General features: G+C 37.8%; 1 protein-coding gene across 1 annotated transcript; it reads left to right on the top strand.

Annotated features, from left to right (window-relative positions):
- Positions 1-1,330: 1,330 nt before the first annotated feature.
- On the top strand, positions 1,331-16,689 carry LOC107751071 (A disintegrin and metalloproteinase with thrombospondin motifs 6-like). Its single transcript, XM_016566665.1, has 12 exons — positions 1,331-1,367; positions 1,819-1,952; positions 6,025-6,148; positions 10,163-10,243; positions 11,456-11,619; positions 12,142-12,268; positions 13,558-13,687; positions 14,266-14,470; positions 14,657-14,833; positions 15,180-15,339; positions 15,820-15,951; positions 16,016-16,689. The coding sequence occupies exons 1-11, from the start codon at positions 1,331-1,333 to the stop codon at positions 15,927-15,929; spliced, it is 1,449 nt and encodes a 482-aa protein (XP_016422151.1). The 3' UTR covers positions 15,930-15,951; positions 16,016-16,689.

Genomic DNA, 16,689 nt, shown 5'->3' with positions numbered 1-16,689 from the left:
AATCAAATTAGTCAATTAATAATCAAGACTAATCAAGACATATTATATGGAATAAATGTTTGAGCTCATATTGAGGCATTTGACTTGGTGCACACTTTGTAAAGTTATTGAGATCACTTCTGAAATTTAGAGGAGACAAATATGAGAGCTCCCGAGTCTTTAGTGTAGGTTTAGTTTAGTGTAAAAATCTGAGCACACTGTGTGATGTTGTTGAGATCTCATCTAAACTTTTGAGGATACAAATGTGAGAGATCCAGAGTCTCTAGCTAAGGATAAAAATCTGAGCACAGTGTTTTATGTTGTCGAGATCTCTTCTAAAGCTTTAAAGGAGACAAATGTGAGACCACCAGAGTCTTTAGCTAAGGAGAAATATCTAAGCAGTGTGTGATTTTGTTGAAATCTCTTCAAAAGCTTTAAAAGAGACAAATGTGAGAGATCCAGAGTTTCTAGCTAAGGAGAAATATCTGAGCACAGTGTGTGATTTTGTTGAGATCTCTTCTAAAGCTTTAAAGGAGACAAATGTGAGTGATCCAGAGTCTCTAGCTAAGGAGAAATATCTGAGCACAGTGTGTGATTTTGTTTAGATCTCTTCTAAAGCTTTAAAGGAGACAAATGTGAGAGATCCAATGTCTGTAGCTAAGGAGAAAAATCTGAGCACAGTGTGTGATGCTGTTCTTGTTTGAAACATTGGAGGAGACAAATATGAGACCACCACAGTCTTTAAACTAGGAGAAATGTCTGAGCACAGTGTGTGATGTTGTTGAGATCTCTTTTAAAGCTTTAAAGGAGACCATTGTGAGAGTGTTAGAGTTTTTGTCTCCGGAGACAAGTTTGAGAAGCAGGAGACTCAAGCAAAAATCTCAATTCGATTTTAAAGAAACCTCATTTCTGTCTAGGAGAAATATTTGAAATGTTAAAGAGATCTCTTTTTTTATTTTACTTTTCTTCCCTATGGTTAGCTTCAATGTCATTTATCCACACTATTTCAATCAAAGACAATACATGCATTGTCATATTTGAAGTTGTTTTATGTAGACAGTGTTTAACGTTTCTCCTAAACGTTGCATGATTTCTTCTTTGTCTCTCAGGGAATATGCTGGGAGAGGCTGTTTTTCTCTCCATCGTGTTCTCAAATTTGTAGGGGCGTTACAGAGAAAACAGGGGAATAAAGCAAGTGTGTGTAGAAAGCGTTTCAGCTGGTTTACCCATAAGCAAGTCATCTGAAATGTGCCCCGGACCCCCTCTTCTGCTACTCAAGGATGTAACAGCAGTGGAAGAATAAACTAACTAACATAAACCTCACAAGCTATTTAAAATACCACATGCAGCCATGGAACTCTACAGAGTGCTGGCGGCCGTCCCGCAGAGTTAGTATAGTTATAAAGCTCTGTTTGGCTGCATGAAATACGCCGTTCACGTGTCTCCATTGTTGGAGGCGCATTGAACTACAGAGCAAATTTGCCAGCAGTTTGTTTTCAAGTTTGTTTTGCCGTTGTGTAATGTTGTAAATTTAACAATGCATAACACATGAGGAGTCAGTTCTGTACAAGAAGCTAGCATTACTTACAATGTGTCATATTAAATTTCTGTCCCATATACCACATGTACACTTAGTGCCTTTGTAGATTTTATGATGTCCTGTGATGCTCATGAGGATATGTCACTATTAGACTAGCTTCCTTTGTCTTTTCTATGGTATATAACTCCATGTCTTACTGAGTATCTGAGTATCTAGCTCTTTTTTTAAGTATGTAACATGTTTCTGACTGAATGGCTCATGATTGTTGAGGCATGATGTTTTGCACGTTTTGGCTGCAGGTGGAGTGAAGTCATGCTCGCTGAACTGCCTGGCAGAGGGCTATAACTTCTACACTGAGCGCGCTCCAGCTGTGGTGGACGGCACACCTTGCCGGGACGACTCTCTGGACGTTTGTGTTAATGGCGAGTGTAAGGTGAGACAGTCACACACTCTTTTCTTCAAGTATACGTATCTGAGAGGTTTCAGATACAATATGCTTTTCCAGTTGTTGGGTTTGTGGCTTTGAACTTCTGCCAGAGCAAGAGACAGAACAGAAGAGGAAAAAGTCCCTCTAGACACATAGATTCACCAATCTCTCAATGCATTATTGTAGCAATGTGGAGCATCCTGGATTTAATTAGAGATCTGAGCTGTTAAAGTGTTAGTTCACCCAAAAATGAAAATTCTGTCATTAATTACTCACCCTCGTGTCGTTTCAAACCCGTAAGACCTTCGTTCATCTTAGGAACACAATTTAAGATATTTTTGATGAAATCTGAGGGCTCTCTGACCCTCCCATAGACAGCAAGGTAACTACCACTTTCAAGGTCCAGAAAAGTACCAAGATGATCGACAAAGTAGTCCGTGTGACATCAGTGGTTCAACTGTAAAGTTACAAAGCTACGAGAATACTTTTTTGCGCAAAGAAAAATTAACGACTTTATTCCACATTTTCGTCTCTACTGCGTCACTTGTGGACGCGCGTTCACATGACAGAATTAATGACAGAATTTTCATTTTGGGGTGAACTAACCCTTTAAGACTCCATTGCTCCTCGGCCCATTTTTCACTAACTATTAAGGGTGCTTTAATGCTAAAGCTTTTTAGACATCAGAGTTCAGTATCGTTTGGTTGGTGTGAAAGTGATTTTCTATAGCTTCAGGGCTCAACAATAAACATAGGCTGCTGTCCTGTGGCCAATGTGAGAGAGGTTTGGGCCGAACAAAGTTTTTTTGGCAGAACAGTCACTTGCCTTTTTGGGCAATTATTGTGTTACTTCTGAAAATGTCATATTCACTGCTCTTGTACATTTATTTTTTTTTGTATCTTAAACACATGCAGCACATTTCGGATGACGTAACTTAAACATTGCGAAAATTTCTTTAAATGTTTTCCACATTGTTGCCAATTGTCAACAAAGTAATGTTGTCCAGCTGGGTAACAAACTTTTGCAAAAGTGACTTAAAATTATTTTAAATTATTTTAAAAGCATCAATAAGAATGTGTTGAAAACTACAAACCAGACAGTAATTTTTTGTATCATATGCCATTGTTTTACAATTTCATTATAGCTGTATAATTTCCAGATTGTTGTATATTTTTATATTATAAAGGGAAAAAATATTAACAACAACAATAATAATTCATTATTATTATTATTATTATTATTATTATTATTATTATTTTGACAGATGCCACCACAAAAGAATGTTCAGTTTATTCATTTATATTTTTCATTAAATATTATTTTTTCTTTACTAGTGCTACTACTACTAGTTATTATTATTATTATTATTATTATTATACAAAAGAATGATCAAATTTATTTAGATTTTTCATTAAATGTTAAGTTTTTGTGTTTGCAATTAAAAATAATTAGCATAAATAAATGAATACATGAATTAAAAAAGAATTTTTTTGTTGTGGCACCTAAAATAAATGACCTTTGGTAATACATCCACGGGAGCTAAACGCAAGTGCTGTTCTGTATAATGTTTTGGTGGAAAATTGAAAGTGACAAAAACATGAATAAAACATTAAAGTTGGCATGTACTCATCCGAATCATTAGCTAGTTACTATGGTAAACAGCTGCCGCTAGAACTCATGGTGGTACTTGCTTTGATGTTGGGTTCTTCTAACCCAAAAGTACAATGCGAAGAGAGACCAGCTGGAACTGAACTCTGGTTTGGAGCAAACAATCAAACAAAGTGTGAAAGTGGCTTAAAATATGTTGTTCATTAGCATGTTTCATAATGCAAACTGTAGTGTACTTTATTTTCTGTTTTACTTTGTTGTACTACACAGGCCATGCTGCATGTGTGCCTTTGGAGCGAGTTGGGCTGGTTTATCTTTGCACTGTTGTCTAGACCAGTGGTTGTTTTTATCAACAGTTCAGTTCAGTCCAGCCCCGTTCTTCTCTGCTCTGAATGCCGCAAGAACTCGATGACCCCCCAGATCCATCTGTCCTCAGTACACACAGCTGAACATGATCACAGTGACTTCTCCCTCCCTCCCCGCCATCAGCTCTCACTCTTTCTCCATTTCTTTCCTTCCCTGCTCTCTTTCCTCTCTTCCTCCGTCTCCTTCCCTCACTCGTTACTCTGCTTTCTTATTTATGGTGCATATAAAAACCGAAGAACAGCAGGGGGAGAAATCAAAGTAGTGTTTGCAACCTTATGGTGGCTTAGCTTCCATACAGTAAGGGTTTGATTATGAAAGCAAGAGCTTTAAAGAACAAGGCATTAAAAACAGCCTGTATAACCATGCGTCCCAAAGCTAAGCTCTATTTGTTCCAGCAGAGGACATGCCCAACCCGCTCCAAGCAGCCATTGACTTACCATTGTTGTAGTGAGGAAATAGGTCACACATTTGCAGGTTATGGAATCTAGGCCAGGTCAACAAAAGTCTTTGGCGCTTTAGTGGGATTTTTGTGAAGTTGCACAGTCCTGGATTTGGAAAGACTCAAGCAGTTTCAGGTCTGCTGGTTGCTAAGTTCATTTTGTGTGTTACGTTTTACATACTGACAGCAGAGACCCTTCAGTTTCTTCTTTAATGGTCTGGATTGTGTGCAGATTTGGCCCCTTTGGAGAAACTTGCAATTGCTTTGCACAATGTCAGTGAAAATTAATTGTGATCTCTCGAATTCTGGGATTGCTCTTGAGATTATACGTCAAACCTTGATATTTATATTAGGGCTGTCAAAAAGTAACATGTTAATACATGTGATTAGTTAAATATGTTAACACCATTTAAGCCCTTGACTTACTTTCCTCTGTGGGATAGAACAAAGAAACTTAGGGGAATCAGAATCAGAAAGATCTTTATTGCCAACTGCTTGCACACACGTTTTTCTTGGTAATAAAGCTTCTAGTGCACACATAAATACAAAAACACATCATAATTAAATTAAATAATAAAATATGAAAAAGTATAAAGACACAGGTTCAGTCAGAATAGACATACAGTGGTGTGAAAACATTTTTGCCCCCTTGTAAAAAAAACAGGAAGGGGGCAAAAACCTTTTCACGGCACTGTATTTACTGATTATGAACATTTGAAAGTATTATGGATAATAATATGAATTAATAAAAGTGAATAGGAGTGAATTTTGAAGAATGTACTGATTGTTTTTTTTTTTCGTGCAATCACAGTGATTAGAAACTCAAGCTTAAAAAAGAATGTAAAAGCACAATAAAATCACTTATTGTGTGAAAATCTGAACATATGCTTTGTCCTTGACATGTTCATGGGGTCTGGAGTCAGTGCAGAATACATAGCCTACTGTTGACTAAAATATTAGAAAAAATATATATATTTTTTTTTTTTAATGAATGAATGAATACACAGCTGTCTAATGGTTGTTCTACCATTTTCAGTTCAAGCATGAAATATTTTTGCAGAGCACATGGCAATACATTATTTGACTGTGAATGATGTGAAGTTGATCATTTTCATATTAAGTATAATTTATTAAACAGAGCATGAACAATAGCTCCATACAAATGTTCATTTGTATAGAGATATGCCTAATTACTCCATATACAACATTCAAAAAAGACATCCTTTGTAAGCAGGGTATGTTTTGTTCTGTATTTGAAGTTTTGCTAGAAAGATATGATTGATAACTTACAGTAAATTAAAGTCAAGACAAAATATTAACAAAGCAAAAACAGTGTTTTTAGAAGAATAAAAATGTACTGTAGAAGACCAGTAAAATTGTACAATCACAGTATGCATATTGGGGCTGAAAATCAAGTAAACTGAACTACTTTATATGAGATCAGCTAAATCCACAATATAAATTAAATAAAACTGCATGTAATATTGCATATAAGTGATTATAATTATTATAAAGATTATAATTATAATTTTTGCACAGACAATGAAGCAAATCTATGTATATATTTAGTGTAATATCTGAAAATTGTACATTCCTTTTTGCCGGTAAATATTGTGACCTTTGCCTTGACCGTTGACCTCTCTAAATATGTGTGTGTATCTGCAGCATGTGGGCTGTGACCGGATCCTAGGCTCGGATGTTCGGGAAGATCGCTGCCGCATTTGTGGAGGAGATGGGAGCAGCTGCCAGGTCATCGAGGGGGTCTTCAATGACTCCTTGTCTGAAGGAGGTACTAAGTGTGTGCACTTCGGTTTGAACTGGAACAATTTGTAACAATATGTGCAAAAGAAACATTGCTGAAATATCTCACTGAGGACCCGGGCGTTGAACAGTTTCCACAGACAATTCCATTTCAGACAAACAGTCTCGTGAAATGATGTTTTAGGTGTTAAAATGCAAGCCCTCGTTGGGATAGATTCAGTCTCTTGACAGAGGTAGAGTGTCTATTGCTGTGGATTTACAGTTGGTGTTAAAATATGATCCCCTAATGCTGAACTAAAGCTCAGTTCGGCACAGAGTTGGGTGCTAAATTATTATTCCTCTCAGCTTTAAGTAGAGCTAAAGTAGTTTATTTCTGGGCCATTGTACAGATTAAAGCACAATTCACTCATTGATGATTTAGTTTAACATCAGGGAATCTTGTATAATAATTTTAACATCAACTGTAAATCCTCAGAAATAAAAACTTGCTTTTACTCTGAATAATTTTTGCTTGTTTGTTGACTTAATATAAGATCGCATTAATCAACAGTCAAAAGCTATTCAGCCATTGTTTTAGTCACACCATGACTTATGCAGTCTGACTCCATTCTGGAATTACTTTTTTCCATCAGGAATTGATAAAAACAAGTTCCACCCTATATTTTTATTTTCCATTAATTATGATGTTTCAGTCAGAAATATGTCACATTATTGTTGTGTACAGCAATTCATGTTGACTTTAAAGTATCACTATTACCGCCCGTAGAAAGGGCTGTTTAAAAGGGACGGTTGTGTCCATTTTCTAGAGGTCATGGCAGCAGAAATTGTTTAAACTTTATTGTCACTTAACACTTTATTGTCTGTAGTCTGGGTGTATTTCTAAGCATGAGGCCAATGCAAATTGTGATAAGCACTAATTTTGCAGTAGCGATCACACCATTACTTGATTTACAGGGGTTAAAACGATGCAGACAGCATGTGCAAATAAACAACGCTATCATGAGGCACAAATTTATTTTAAGTGAATTTCCCCTTAGTGTCCTTGAGAAGATGGATAGTATAATTTTTTCTCTTAATAGTTAAGTGAAGACTGCAAATGCACATGTGAGACTGCTATTTCTCTTGTTAACTGAAGAAACATAAGCCTGGTGCCTGAATTGAGTAGCTCCCCCCCCAAACCTCAGAAATGTGTGTGTGTGACATGCTTTGAGGTACTGGGAGCAGCCTTGGCAAGTTCCTCTGGTGTCTGGGGTAGTATTTTGAGGCCTGGATCTAACCGAGAAGTCCAAGTGAACTGGATTGTCCAGGACATAAGAGAGACTGTTGCTCCTTCCTTCAGTGGCACACACCAACCTCTTTAAAGCCCCTGATAATTCTGCTTTCCTGTTCTCCAGTTAGTGCTTTCTCAGCCTGTGTCCAGAGAGTTGTCAGTAAACACGCTTCTCAATTAGCTGTTGAAGTCATGAACTGGAAAACATTAAAATCAAATTGCATTTTGAGACAAGACTGTAGTTAATTGGGTGAAAAGGTGGAAACGATTCTAGCGGTTTCTTCTACTAAGTAATTCAGTGCATTTCACTGTAAAAAAATACAAATGTGTTGCAAGTTGTTTTAATATTTCAAACCCTCCACCCTCTCTAAAAAAATTATCTAATCGCTTTGCGGTATGTTTTGACGCTGAGCAGGCACGAGAAGTCATTGAGTCAAGTTGTCAAAAACGAAATGAAAATCAGCTCACCATAGAAGAAAAGGAAAGATGGAGATGGAGGCCAAAAGCAGTTTAATGGTACAGTGCAAAACCAAATGAGTTTACAGTAACAGACAAGTAAACGTTATTTTAATAGCACCTTTTAAAATGGTGTTTACAAAGTAGAGTTGGCAGAAATTAAATCTACAAACTAAGAGTGAAATACATAGAAGCACAGAAAAAATGGGAAAATAAAATACAATTTCGAATAGCTGTTGTATAAAATTTTTAAATGGCAAAGTCATTACTCCAGTCTTCAGCGTCACATGATCCTTCATAAACCACTCTAATATGCTGCTTTGGTGCTCAAGAAATGTTTCTTTTTATTATCACAGTTGAATATTTGCTGAATATTTTTGTGGAAACTGATTTTTTTTCTGGATTATTTTGATAAGTAGGAGGTCGAAATTGTTTTTTTTTTTGTAACAATGTAAAAGTTTTTACTGTCACTTCATTTTTTCCCCACAAATATATCAATGTAATGCAGCATATCAGATTGTTTGCTTTCTCCACCAGGCCATATCAATGTTGACATTTTTATTCTTAAAAAAAGGTAAGGAACCCAGAGTAATTTACAGTAAAAGGGCCCAAAATTCCTGTTGATGGCCCTCTTCAGACTTTAGATGTGTTCAGAGAAGTTATACAATCACTTTATAGAACCTCAAACAATGTGTGTAAGTGTTTGTGTGGTGAGCATCGTACTTCAGGTCAGATATGTGTTGGACAGCTGCCTTACTGTTGAGGGGTGCACAGAGACTCCTGCCATTCTGAAAAGACGTTTCATAATTACCTGCTCACATGCAAGGCCCAAGTCATAAACGCTGATACAGGATCTCAGCCATGCAGAATTCCTTCCAATGGTTTGTTCTGAAACAGACACACTTCAGTTAGGATGAGGGTGGTTGAGAGTGAGAGATTGAAGTCATCTGAAAAACGCCACAGTTTCCACAAAAATATTAAGCAGCACAACTGTTTTCAACATTGAAAATAATGCTAAATGATAAGCACCAAATCAGCATATTAGAATGATTTCTGAAGGATCATGTGACATTGAAGACTGGAATAATGATGCTGAAAATTCAGCTTTGCCATCAAAGGAATAATAAACAGGTAAATGACACTGATGTGTAGATTGAGTGGAAGTGTTGTGATGCCGTTTTGTGAATTAGCAGCGGTTTGCATAAGAGCCGGTTCGGATGTGGGTGGTGTTGTTGAATGGCAGGCTGTTGGCTGTGTGCTGGACTGAGGGCTATTCTCAGCTGCAGGAAGCTCTAGTGGGCCACTCCCTGGGCGGGCGGCAGGAGAACATTGACCGCAATGGCTAGCCGAGGCCGAGATGATGGGCTATTCTTGGCTCTGGCTGTATTTTTTAGCTCAGGGTTCTTGAGGGTACAAACACAATTTAAACACAAAGAAACAGTTTATTTAAAAATGTGGTCAATGAATGAGATGCTCCACAAAATGACAACTGACTGACCAATCCACACAAATGACCACTAATTGTTCATGTCTGCCTGCTTCTCTCTCTTTGTGTATGTGTGTATATGTTGAGTACTCTAGTATATCTGGGTTCTTATTCAGAACCGGATCCATTTATTGAAAAATGCCAGCATTTTTGATTCTGTAAAGCAGTCGAATATGCATGCATACATATGATGGTGTGTCCTGCACGACTAGTTAAATTTCTGAAAAAATGGACTCTTGAACTTGTTCTGTTTAGTGAATCAAAAACACTTCTGAATATGGTTTAAAATAGAATGATTAGTGTTTAACGAATGAATGAATGAATGAATGAATGAATGAATGGATGAAATGTTTACTTTTTTTAGTATTTTTAATGTATTTTATATAATATATTCCACATAATTATATCTTCCACATAAATAGTACAAGAATTGTTCATGGAATCCTTAAGGAACCAAAACTGTTAAGAGTAATCAGAACCAGAATCAACAGATTTCTATCCTTAGTTGATGGTTTAATTCTTTGTGGCACACTCGTCGCCTCTTGACTGTTCATAACAAACTCTGTCAGTGGCAGGACTGGGTTGAAAAATTAGTTTAGCTCTTTTCTTTTTTTACTTGGTCAGAAGCTGGAGTTGTTTGCAGGCCTGTGGTGGAATCTGGCCTTAAACACATTGTGTGTTGGGCAGCAGAACTGAGGAACGTTGCCCAGGAATTTGGTTGGAATCTCAAACCTCTGCATATCCCATCACAGTCACTCTCAGTGAAGCACCACTAACAGCATTGTACTCTTGCTGTGAATAAATGTATGTGTGTGTGTGTTCTCTCTTAGGTTATGAGGAGGTGGTCAGGATCCCCAAAGGATCAGTATTCATACACATCCAAGAGCTCAATGTCTCTCACAATTACTTGGGTGAGACACAATTTTTCATGGTTTGACTCAAATATGAGCCTCTTATGGGAAGCAGAACTAATACACTCTTGTTGCCTTTTCACATTTTTTAATTGTTAACCCATGGTCATTTATCCCAGGTTAGCTTGGTTATATTGGTTATCTTGGTTATATCCCAGGTTATCCAGGTTATATTGTTCATATTTCACCCTGGCTAGTAATTAAACCTGGATAGTCAGGTTTCAAGATTTTAAAATATGCGTTTGTAAACCATCATTTAATATGTGAATTTATGAGATCATTTGGTTATACACAATAAATACACTACCTGATTTAATAACTGCTCTCCCTTTTGTGGAAATATTGGCAGTTAATGTAATTTAAAGTGAAGTGTTGCATCCCCCCCAAAAAATTTTGCATTTGCTTTCAGAAGAATAGAAATATAGTTTTTCTGCCATCTCATATTATTTACATTACCGGTTTTGCGTTTGCTCACAAGTTCTCAGCAGAACGCAAAAGTTTTGAGAGTGAATGCTGAAGTTTAGAGAGTGAAAGCAAAAGTTTTGAGAGCGAATGCTAAAGTTTTGAGAGTGAAAGCAAAAGTTTTGAGAGCGAATGCTGATGTTTTAAGAGTGAACACAAACGTTTTGAGAGTGAATGCTGATGTTTTAAGAGTGAACGCAAAAGTTTTGAGAGCGAATGCTGATGTTTTAAGAGTGAACGCAAAAGTTTTGAGAGCGAATGCTGATGTTTTAAGAGTGAACGCAAAAGTTTTGAGAGCGAATGCTGATGTTTTAAGAGTGAACGCAAAAGTTTTGAGAGCGAATGCTGATGTTTTAAGAGTGAACGCAAAAGTTTTGAGAGCGAATGCTGATGTTTTAAGAGCGAACACAAAACTGTTGATGGAAATAATTTAAGATGGGAGAAAAAACTACATTTCAGTGCTTTTGCAAGCGAAGCAGAGTTTCTCTGGAAAAACACAATACTTTTCCTCCTATCTCATATTTTCCCCATTTTGCCATAGCTCTTAGGGGCTCCGTAACTTTATTGATTGGTTGCTTGTTGCCAATAAAAAAAAACATTCTAACAACACATGCTATACTTTTGGAACCAAAGTAGTTCCAACTTCCTTTTACAAGTGTAAAACCTTGTTTAGCACAGTGTTCGGTGTCCATGTCGAAGAGTCTGTTGTGTTTTGAGGCCCATTAATCATTAACCCTTTCCATACCATAGTGTTGAAGAGCAAAGGGGATCAGTACTTCATCAACGGCAAGCTGACCATCGACACACCAAGACGCTTCGACATTGCGGGAACCACCTTCCACTACCGCCGACCCGCCAATGAACCGGAGACCCTGGAAGCACTTGGACCCACCAACATGACCCTGATCGTCATGGTAACTCAGAGATGCTGGGTGGTCTGTTCAAGCATGATATTTATGCACTGCTGGTGTTGGTACAGATGCCTCAGAATTTAAACAGCTGCAGTGTATTTGCAATGTGGGTCAAGTGCAATTTTCTGTATAAATGTTATTCAAAGCTGAAGTGTGTAATTTTTTCAATATTTTTCATAAATACTTTTCTCCTATCCCAGTTTAATATGCTGAGAGAACAATGAGTAAGCTATTTGTAGGTTAATTGCCCCAAAAAGTGTAAACAATGTGTTTCTTTGTTTTGTTTTGTTTTGTGTTTTGTTTTTTAGCATCTTGATCAACCGACACAGCAGCAGTGTTGTGAGTTTAGACTATCAGCTTGTCCTAGCAATAGAAGATGGGTAGTTTTTGCAAAATCTGTTGGAAAACATTTATTTGATTTAATTTACAAACTATCCAAATTCATGAAAATGCTAAATGCTTGAAATCCGAGTGTTTGATGGCCGGATCAGTCAGTTCAGTCCACTGTTGTGTGGTGTGTTGCAGGTGTTGGTCCGTGAGGAAAATCCTGGGATCCATTACCGTTTTAACCCACCTGTCAACAGAGATCCCCTGAGCAGTTACGCCTGGCATTATACATCCTGGTCCAGCTGCTCTGCGCTGTGTGCAGGAGGTGACTGTTTTCTGTCTGTTATAGTTTCATTGTCTGTTTACTGACGCACATAATGAAATCATTCACACGTGGAAGTGGCATTGCAAGGTTTTCCTCAAAGAAACTGAATTTAAATTGTGTACACATTCACAGTGACTACTAAATGCATAAGAAAGTCAAGTTGTCCAACACCGTTCACACGAACAATGTAAATTTCCCATGTCTGCCATTAGGATGTGTGTGAACCATTTGAAAGCCTGTAAAAAAAATAACAATTACATCGACTGTATACACCAAGAACACCAGCTTTGATGTCACTTCCTATCCTCAAGCTCTTTCCCTATTATTCTTGCATTCATGCTTTGTGAGTTAATGACCCGTATTTGTCTTGCTGATAAGAAACTATTAGCTATGACTCAGAACTAATTTGCTGTCGAAAACATAGACTCTGCTCCAGAATCTTGTGAGCTGCCTCATAGGGAGCATTCTAAGGCATCATGAAGGTTTTTAGTTAACAACCATAATGGAGAAGACAATGCCATAATGCATTAAAATAAATCCAAAATAACAGGTAAAATAAATGTTGATTATGATGCTGAGAAGTGTTGTTTAAAAAAGTGATGTACAGTATATTGGTACCATATATTATACAATATTTTGGTACATATTGGTCCATATTGGATATAAATCAGCCAACAATGGAAATCTAATTATGCATTCTCATTTCACCTATTTTTACATTTAGATTACCTTTGCCATCATGTAACACTCAAAAGTTCATTTTCAAAAACACTAATTTCATAACACTGTTAAATGTAATTTTTTAGCAGATCTCAAATTATTTATTATGCTGTACACTTAATATTTTTGTGATGCCTAATTTCACTTGTAGCATTTAAAACTATTTTTATTTTTAAGTGATTTTAATATCAGCCTTTTATTTGTTTTTGCTTATAAAATGTGACATAATTAAAAATGTGAAATAAAATTATTTGTATTGGGCCATAATTTTGATATTGGTCACCAATTCAGTGACCTTATAAGGTTCCATTTCAGTTAGAATGCTGCTTTAGAAGGCAGCTGTCTGTTTAGGTGGTAAGCAGCAAGGCTGCTCACTAGATTTTGGAACAGAGCCACAGTGTTCAACAAAACTGGCACAACCATCATACCATAATAACTTCACAGGGATTGTGTATTTACACAAAGACAAGAATGAAACAGCACTGACATCAAAGCTTCATGTTTGTATGATTAGGGTTTATGGTAATCTACTGTGATTTATATAACGAAGACTGTTCTTTTTGTCACAGGGGTTCAAGTCCAGCAGGTAGTGTGCAAGAAACAAGCCGATCTCTCTGTGGTGTACAACCACTTCTGCGACAAGAAAAACAAGCCCAAAGACAAGAAAAGACCCTGCAACTTGGAGCCCTGTTCTCCAATGTGGGTGTTCTGTATGTGTTTGTGTGTGTGGCATTAACATCCATCCCGATCATATATGCTCCATGCTAAATATAGGTGCAAATGGGATGCATATGGAAACACATGGTGATTTGATCATGCAAACCACATTCAGAAATGGTCAGGGGCCACATCAGATTTGTATGCTAATGTGTCCTGATGCTTACCAGACATCATCGAAGGACCACTGATTAGCCAGTCAGTGCAATTGACTATACTATCTAAATCACTGTACCACATTCACATATGCTAATTAATATTCATAAGCATATTTATATATTTTTTTGTTTTCTTATATCTTTTTCATTTTAATAGCAAATTATTTTTCATTATTGATATTTTTTTGTATTCTTGTATCATTGTTTTAAATTGTTTAAATAGTAAACTTTTTTCAAATTTGTTTCTTTCCAGGTTTATTTTTTTCCCCCCAAATTTCAAAAGTCTTAGACTTTTGTACTGTACATGCACAAGACTTCACATAACGTCTTTGGTGTTCCTGATCAACGTGATGCGACATGCCATCAATGCCTGATATATTCTGGTATCTGTGTATCTGTCAGGTGGTGGACAGGAGACTGGTCAGATTGCAGTCGGAGCTGTAACGGAGGAGTGCGGACGCGGGAAGTGCTGTGTAAAAGAAAGATCTCGGTAACAGAGGAGAAAGTCCTTGATAACACGGCCTGCACCCCACCACAGCCTTCCGTCACCGAGCCCTGCAACAACCACACCTGCCCACCAGAATGGCATGCCCTGGACTGGTCTGAGGTGAGAAACATCTGGGTCCAGCTGCCTATATGTTAAGACTGTGTCTTAAGAACTGGTCTGACCAACTAGCAGTCAGCTAGGGTGTCTTATTTTTCGGGTTCAATTAGACTAGTAGTCTAGTAAAATCTTACTTCGATCTTTGGTGTAATTTGGTATTGTCTCTTTGTTATCATGTATCTTTTGCAGTGTACTCCTAGCTGTGGTCCGGGTTACAGGTACAGAGTGATTTTGTGCAGAAGTGGAGAGAACGGTGAAACGTTGCCAGAGTCAGAGTGCCCGAAACAAAGCCACCCGACCACCAGGGTGCGCTGCAACATACAACGTTGTCCACCACCTCAGTGGGTTACAGGACCCTGGGGAGAGGTGAGATCTCATTTAAAGCTGTGAGATTGTCACTTTGTGATTTCATCACAAGCACTTAAAACATCTGACATAAGTGTTTAATGTGTAAGCAAAATTAGATTATGCCTTGAATCGCTGTGAATGGCAAGAATGTTCTCCTGACCCAGCAAAAAAAGCTATTTTTAAATTAATATACCCAATGTTCTCATTCTTTCCAAAAAATGATGTCGGACATATAAAAAAGGACAGGAATCAAAATGTCCAAAAATGAATTGTTGAAACCAGATATGTGAGGTTCCATGAAAACTTTTTCTTGTTTTATACATGTTCCTGTCTTGTTTGACGTGTGTTTTTGTGTGTGTTCCAGTGTTCGGCTTGGTGCGGTATGGGTCAAGAGATTCGTTTAGTGCAGTGTCTGACACACATTGGCCAGCCATCTAATGAGTGCACAGAGACACATCGTCCCGCCTCCATGCAGCAGTGCAAGAGCAAGTGTGATAAAAATGGCCCTACAGATAACCCTGAAGGTTAGAGGTCAAAGGGCAAGCAGACACACTTTGCATCCCAATTAGCTGACCATTGGTCATATATAATATTATAATTAGTACATTCCAAATCATAGTATGTTGAATAGCATACTGAAGTATTTTTGGCAAATATTGCCCATAATGCGTTGCTCTTTTAGCTTTAGCAGCTATACTAACTTAATTTTATGACAGTATTATGTTGCAGTACTCACTTACATAAAGTATAGAGTGCTGCAGTGATTGCGTCATCACTGCAGAACTCTATACTTTATGCATGTGAGTACTTTTTGTAGGCCAACCTGAAAGTTAGCATCACAGTGGTTCCCTTGACAAAAAACTGTTAGGATTTTTCAATTGCAAAGCAAATGTTGAAATTTGTTACATGCTTGAAGTCACTGGAAAATCTGAAAACATTGTGTGTTTTTAGGATGCAAATTTAATTTCTCTGTGACTGACTGCACTTTTTCTGTGTCCACGCAGAGTGTAAAGATGTGAACACAGTGGCATACTGCCCCCTAGTGCTCAGGTTCAAATTTTGCAGCCGTGCATACTTCAGACAGATGTGCTGCAAAACCTGCCAAGGACACTGACCTCCCTCTCACTCGCTCTCTCTCTCTCTCTCTCTCTCTCTCTCTCTCTCGCTCTCTCTCTCTCTCTCTCTCTCTCTCTCTCTCTCACTCTCTATGTCTCTCGCTCTTGCCCTCATTTTCTTCCCTCTCCACCCTCCCGTCTTCTTGCATGGCCAAAAACGCCCATGCTCAGCATTCCGCTGGAGGAGTGCTGTTAACCACTGGCAGACTGACATCATTGTGAGAGAAAGCACGGAAGAAATGAGAGCGAGAGAGAGACTTGAAAAGAGAGAGAAAGAGAGAAAGTCTGTGCTGCTCTCTTTCTCTCCCTCCAACCAGCTGCTTTGGCACTGCTGCTGTGAATACCAGTCTGCCCAAAAGACATCCGTCAGTGTTTCTTTTGCTCTTCCATGTGGTGCTTTCGGCCATCACTGTCATACAGAGAAGTGTTTATGAACTGTCACAATCTCAGTGAATAATAGTTGTCTGTTATTGTAATGTGACCATTTATAGACCGGTCATCTTTATTATAGTCTCAAAGGTTCACTCAGTAATTTTTTGTGTAGCGCTGGCCGTTTTGGACTTATACTGACACCTAGTGTTGTGGATGAATCATCATGCACAGTTGTTTTCAGTTACCAATGTAGAAAAGCACTACTGGTAGTCAGCCATTATTAAGTTAATCCACAAACAAAATTGTCCAAAAACAACCAGGTTACTGAGTTGAAATGAGTAGTGTGGAGCTGGTCATGTGATCTCAATATGGCTGCTCCCATGAGAG

Source organism: Sinocyclocheilus rhinocerous, unplaced genomic scaffold (genome assembly GCF_001515625.1).
Source record: "Sinocyclocheilus rhinocerous isolate Xijiao unplaced genomic scaffold, SAMN03320098_v1.1 scaffold2267, whole genome shotgun sequence".
Classification (NCBI taxonomy): domain Eukaryota; kingdom Metazoa; phylum Chordata; class Actinopteri; order Cypriniformes; family Cyprinidae; genus Sinocyclocheilus; species Sinocyclocheilus rhinocerous.
The sequence above is the reverse complement of the archived record's forward strand: the minus strand, read 5'-3'. Positions and strand labels throughout refer to the sequence as shown.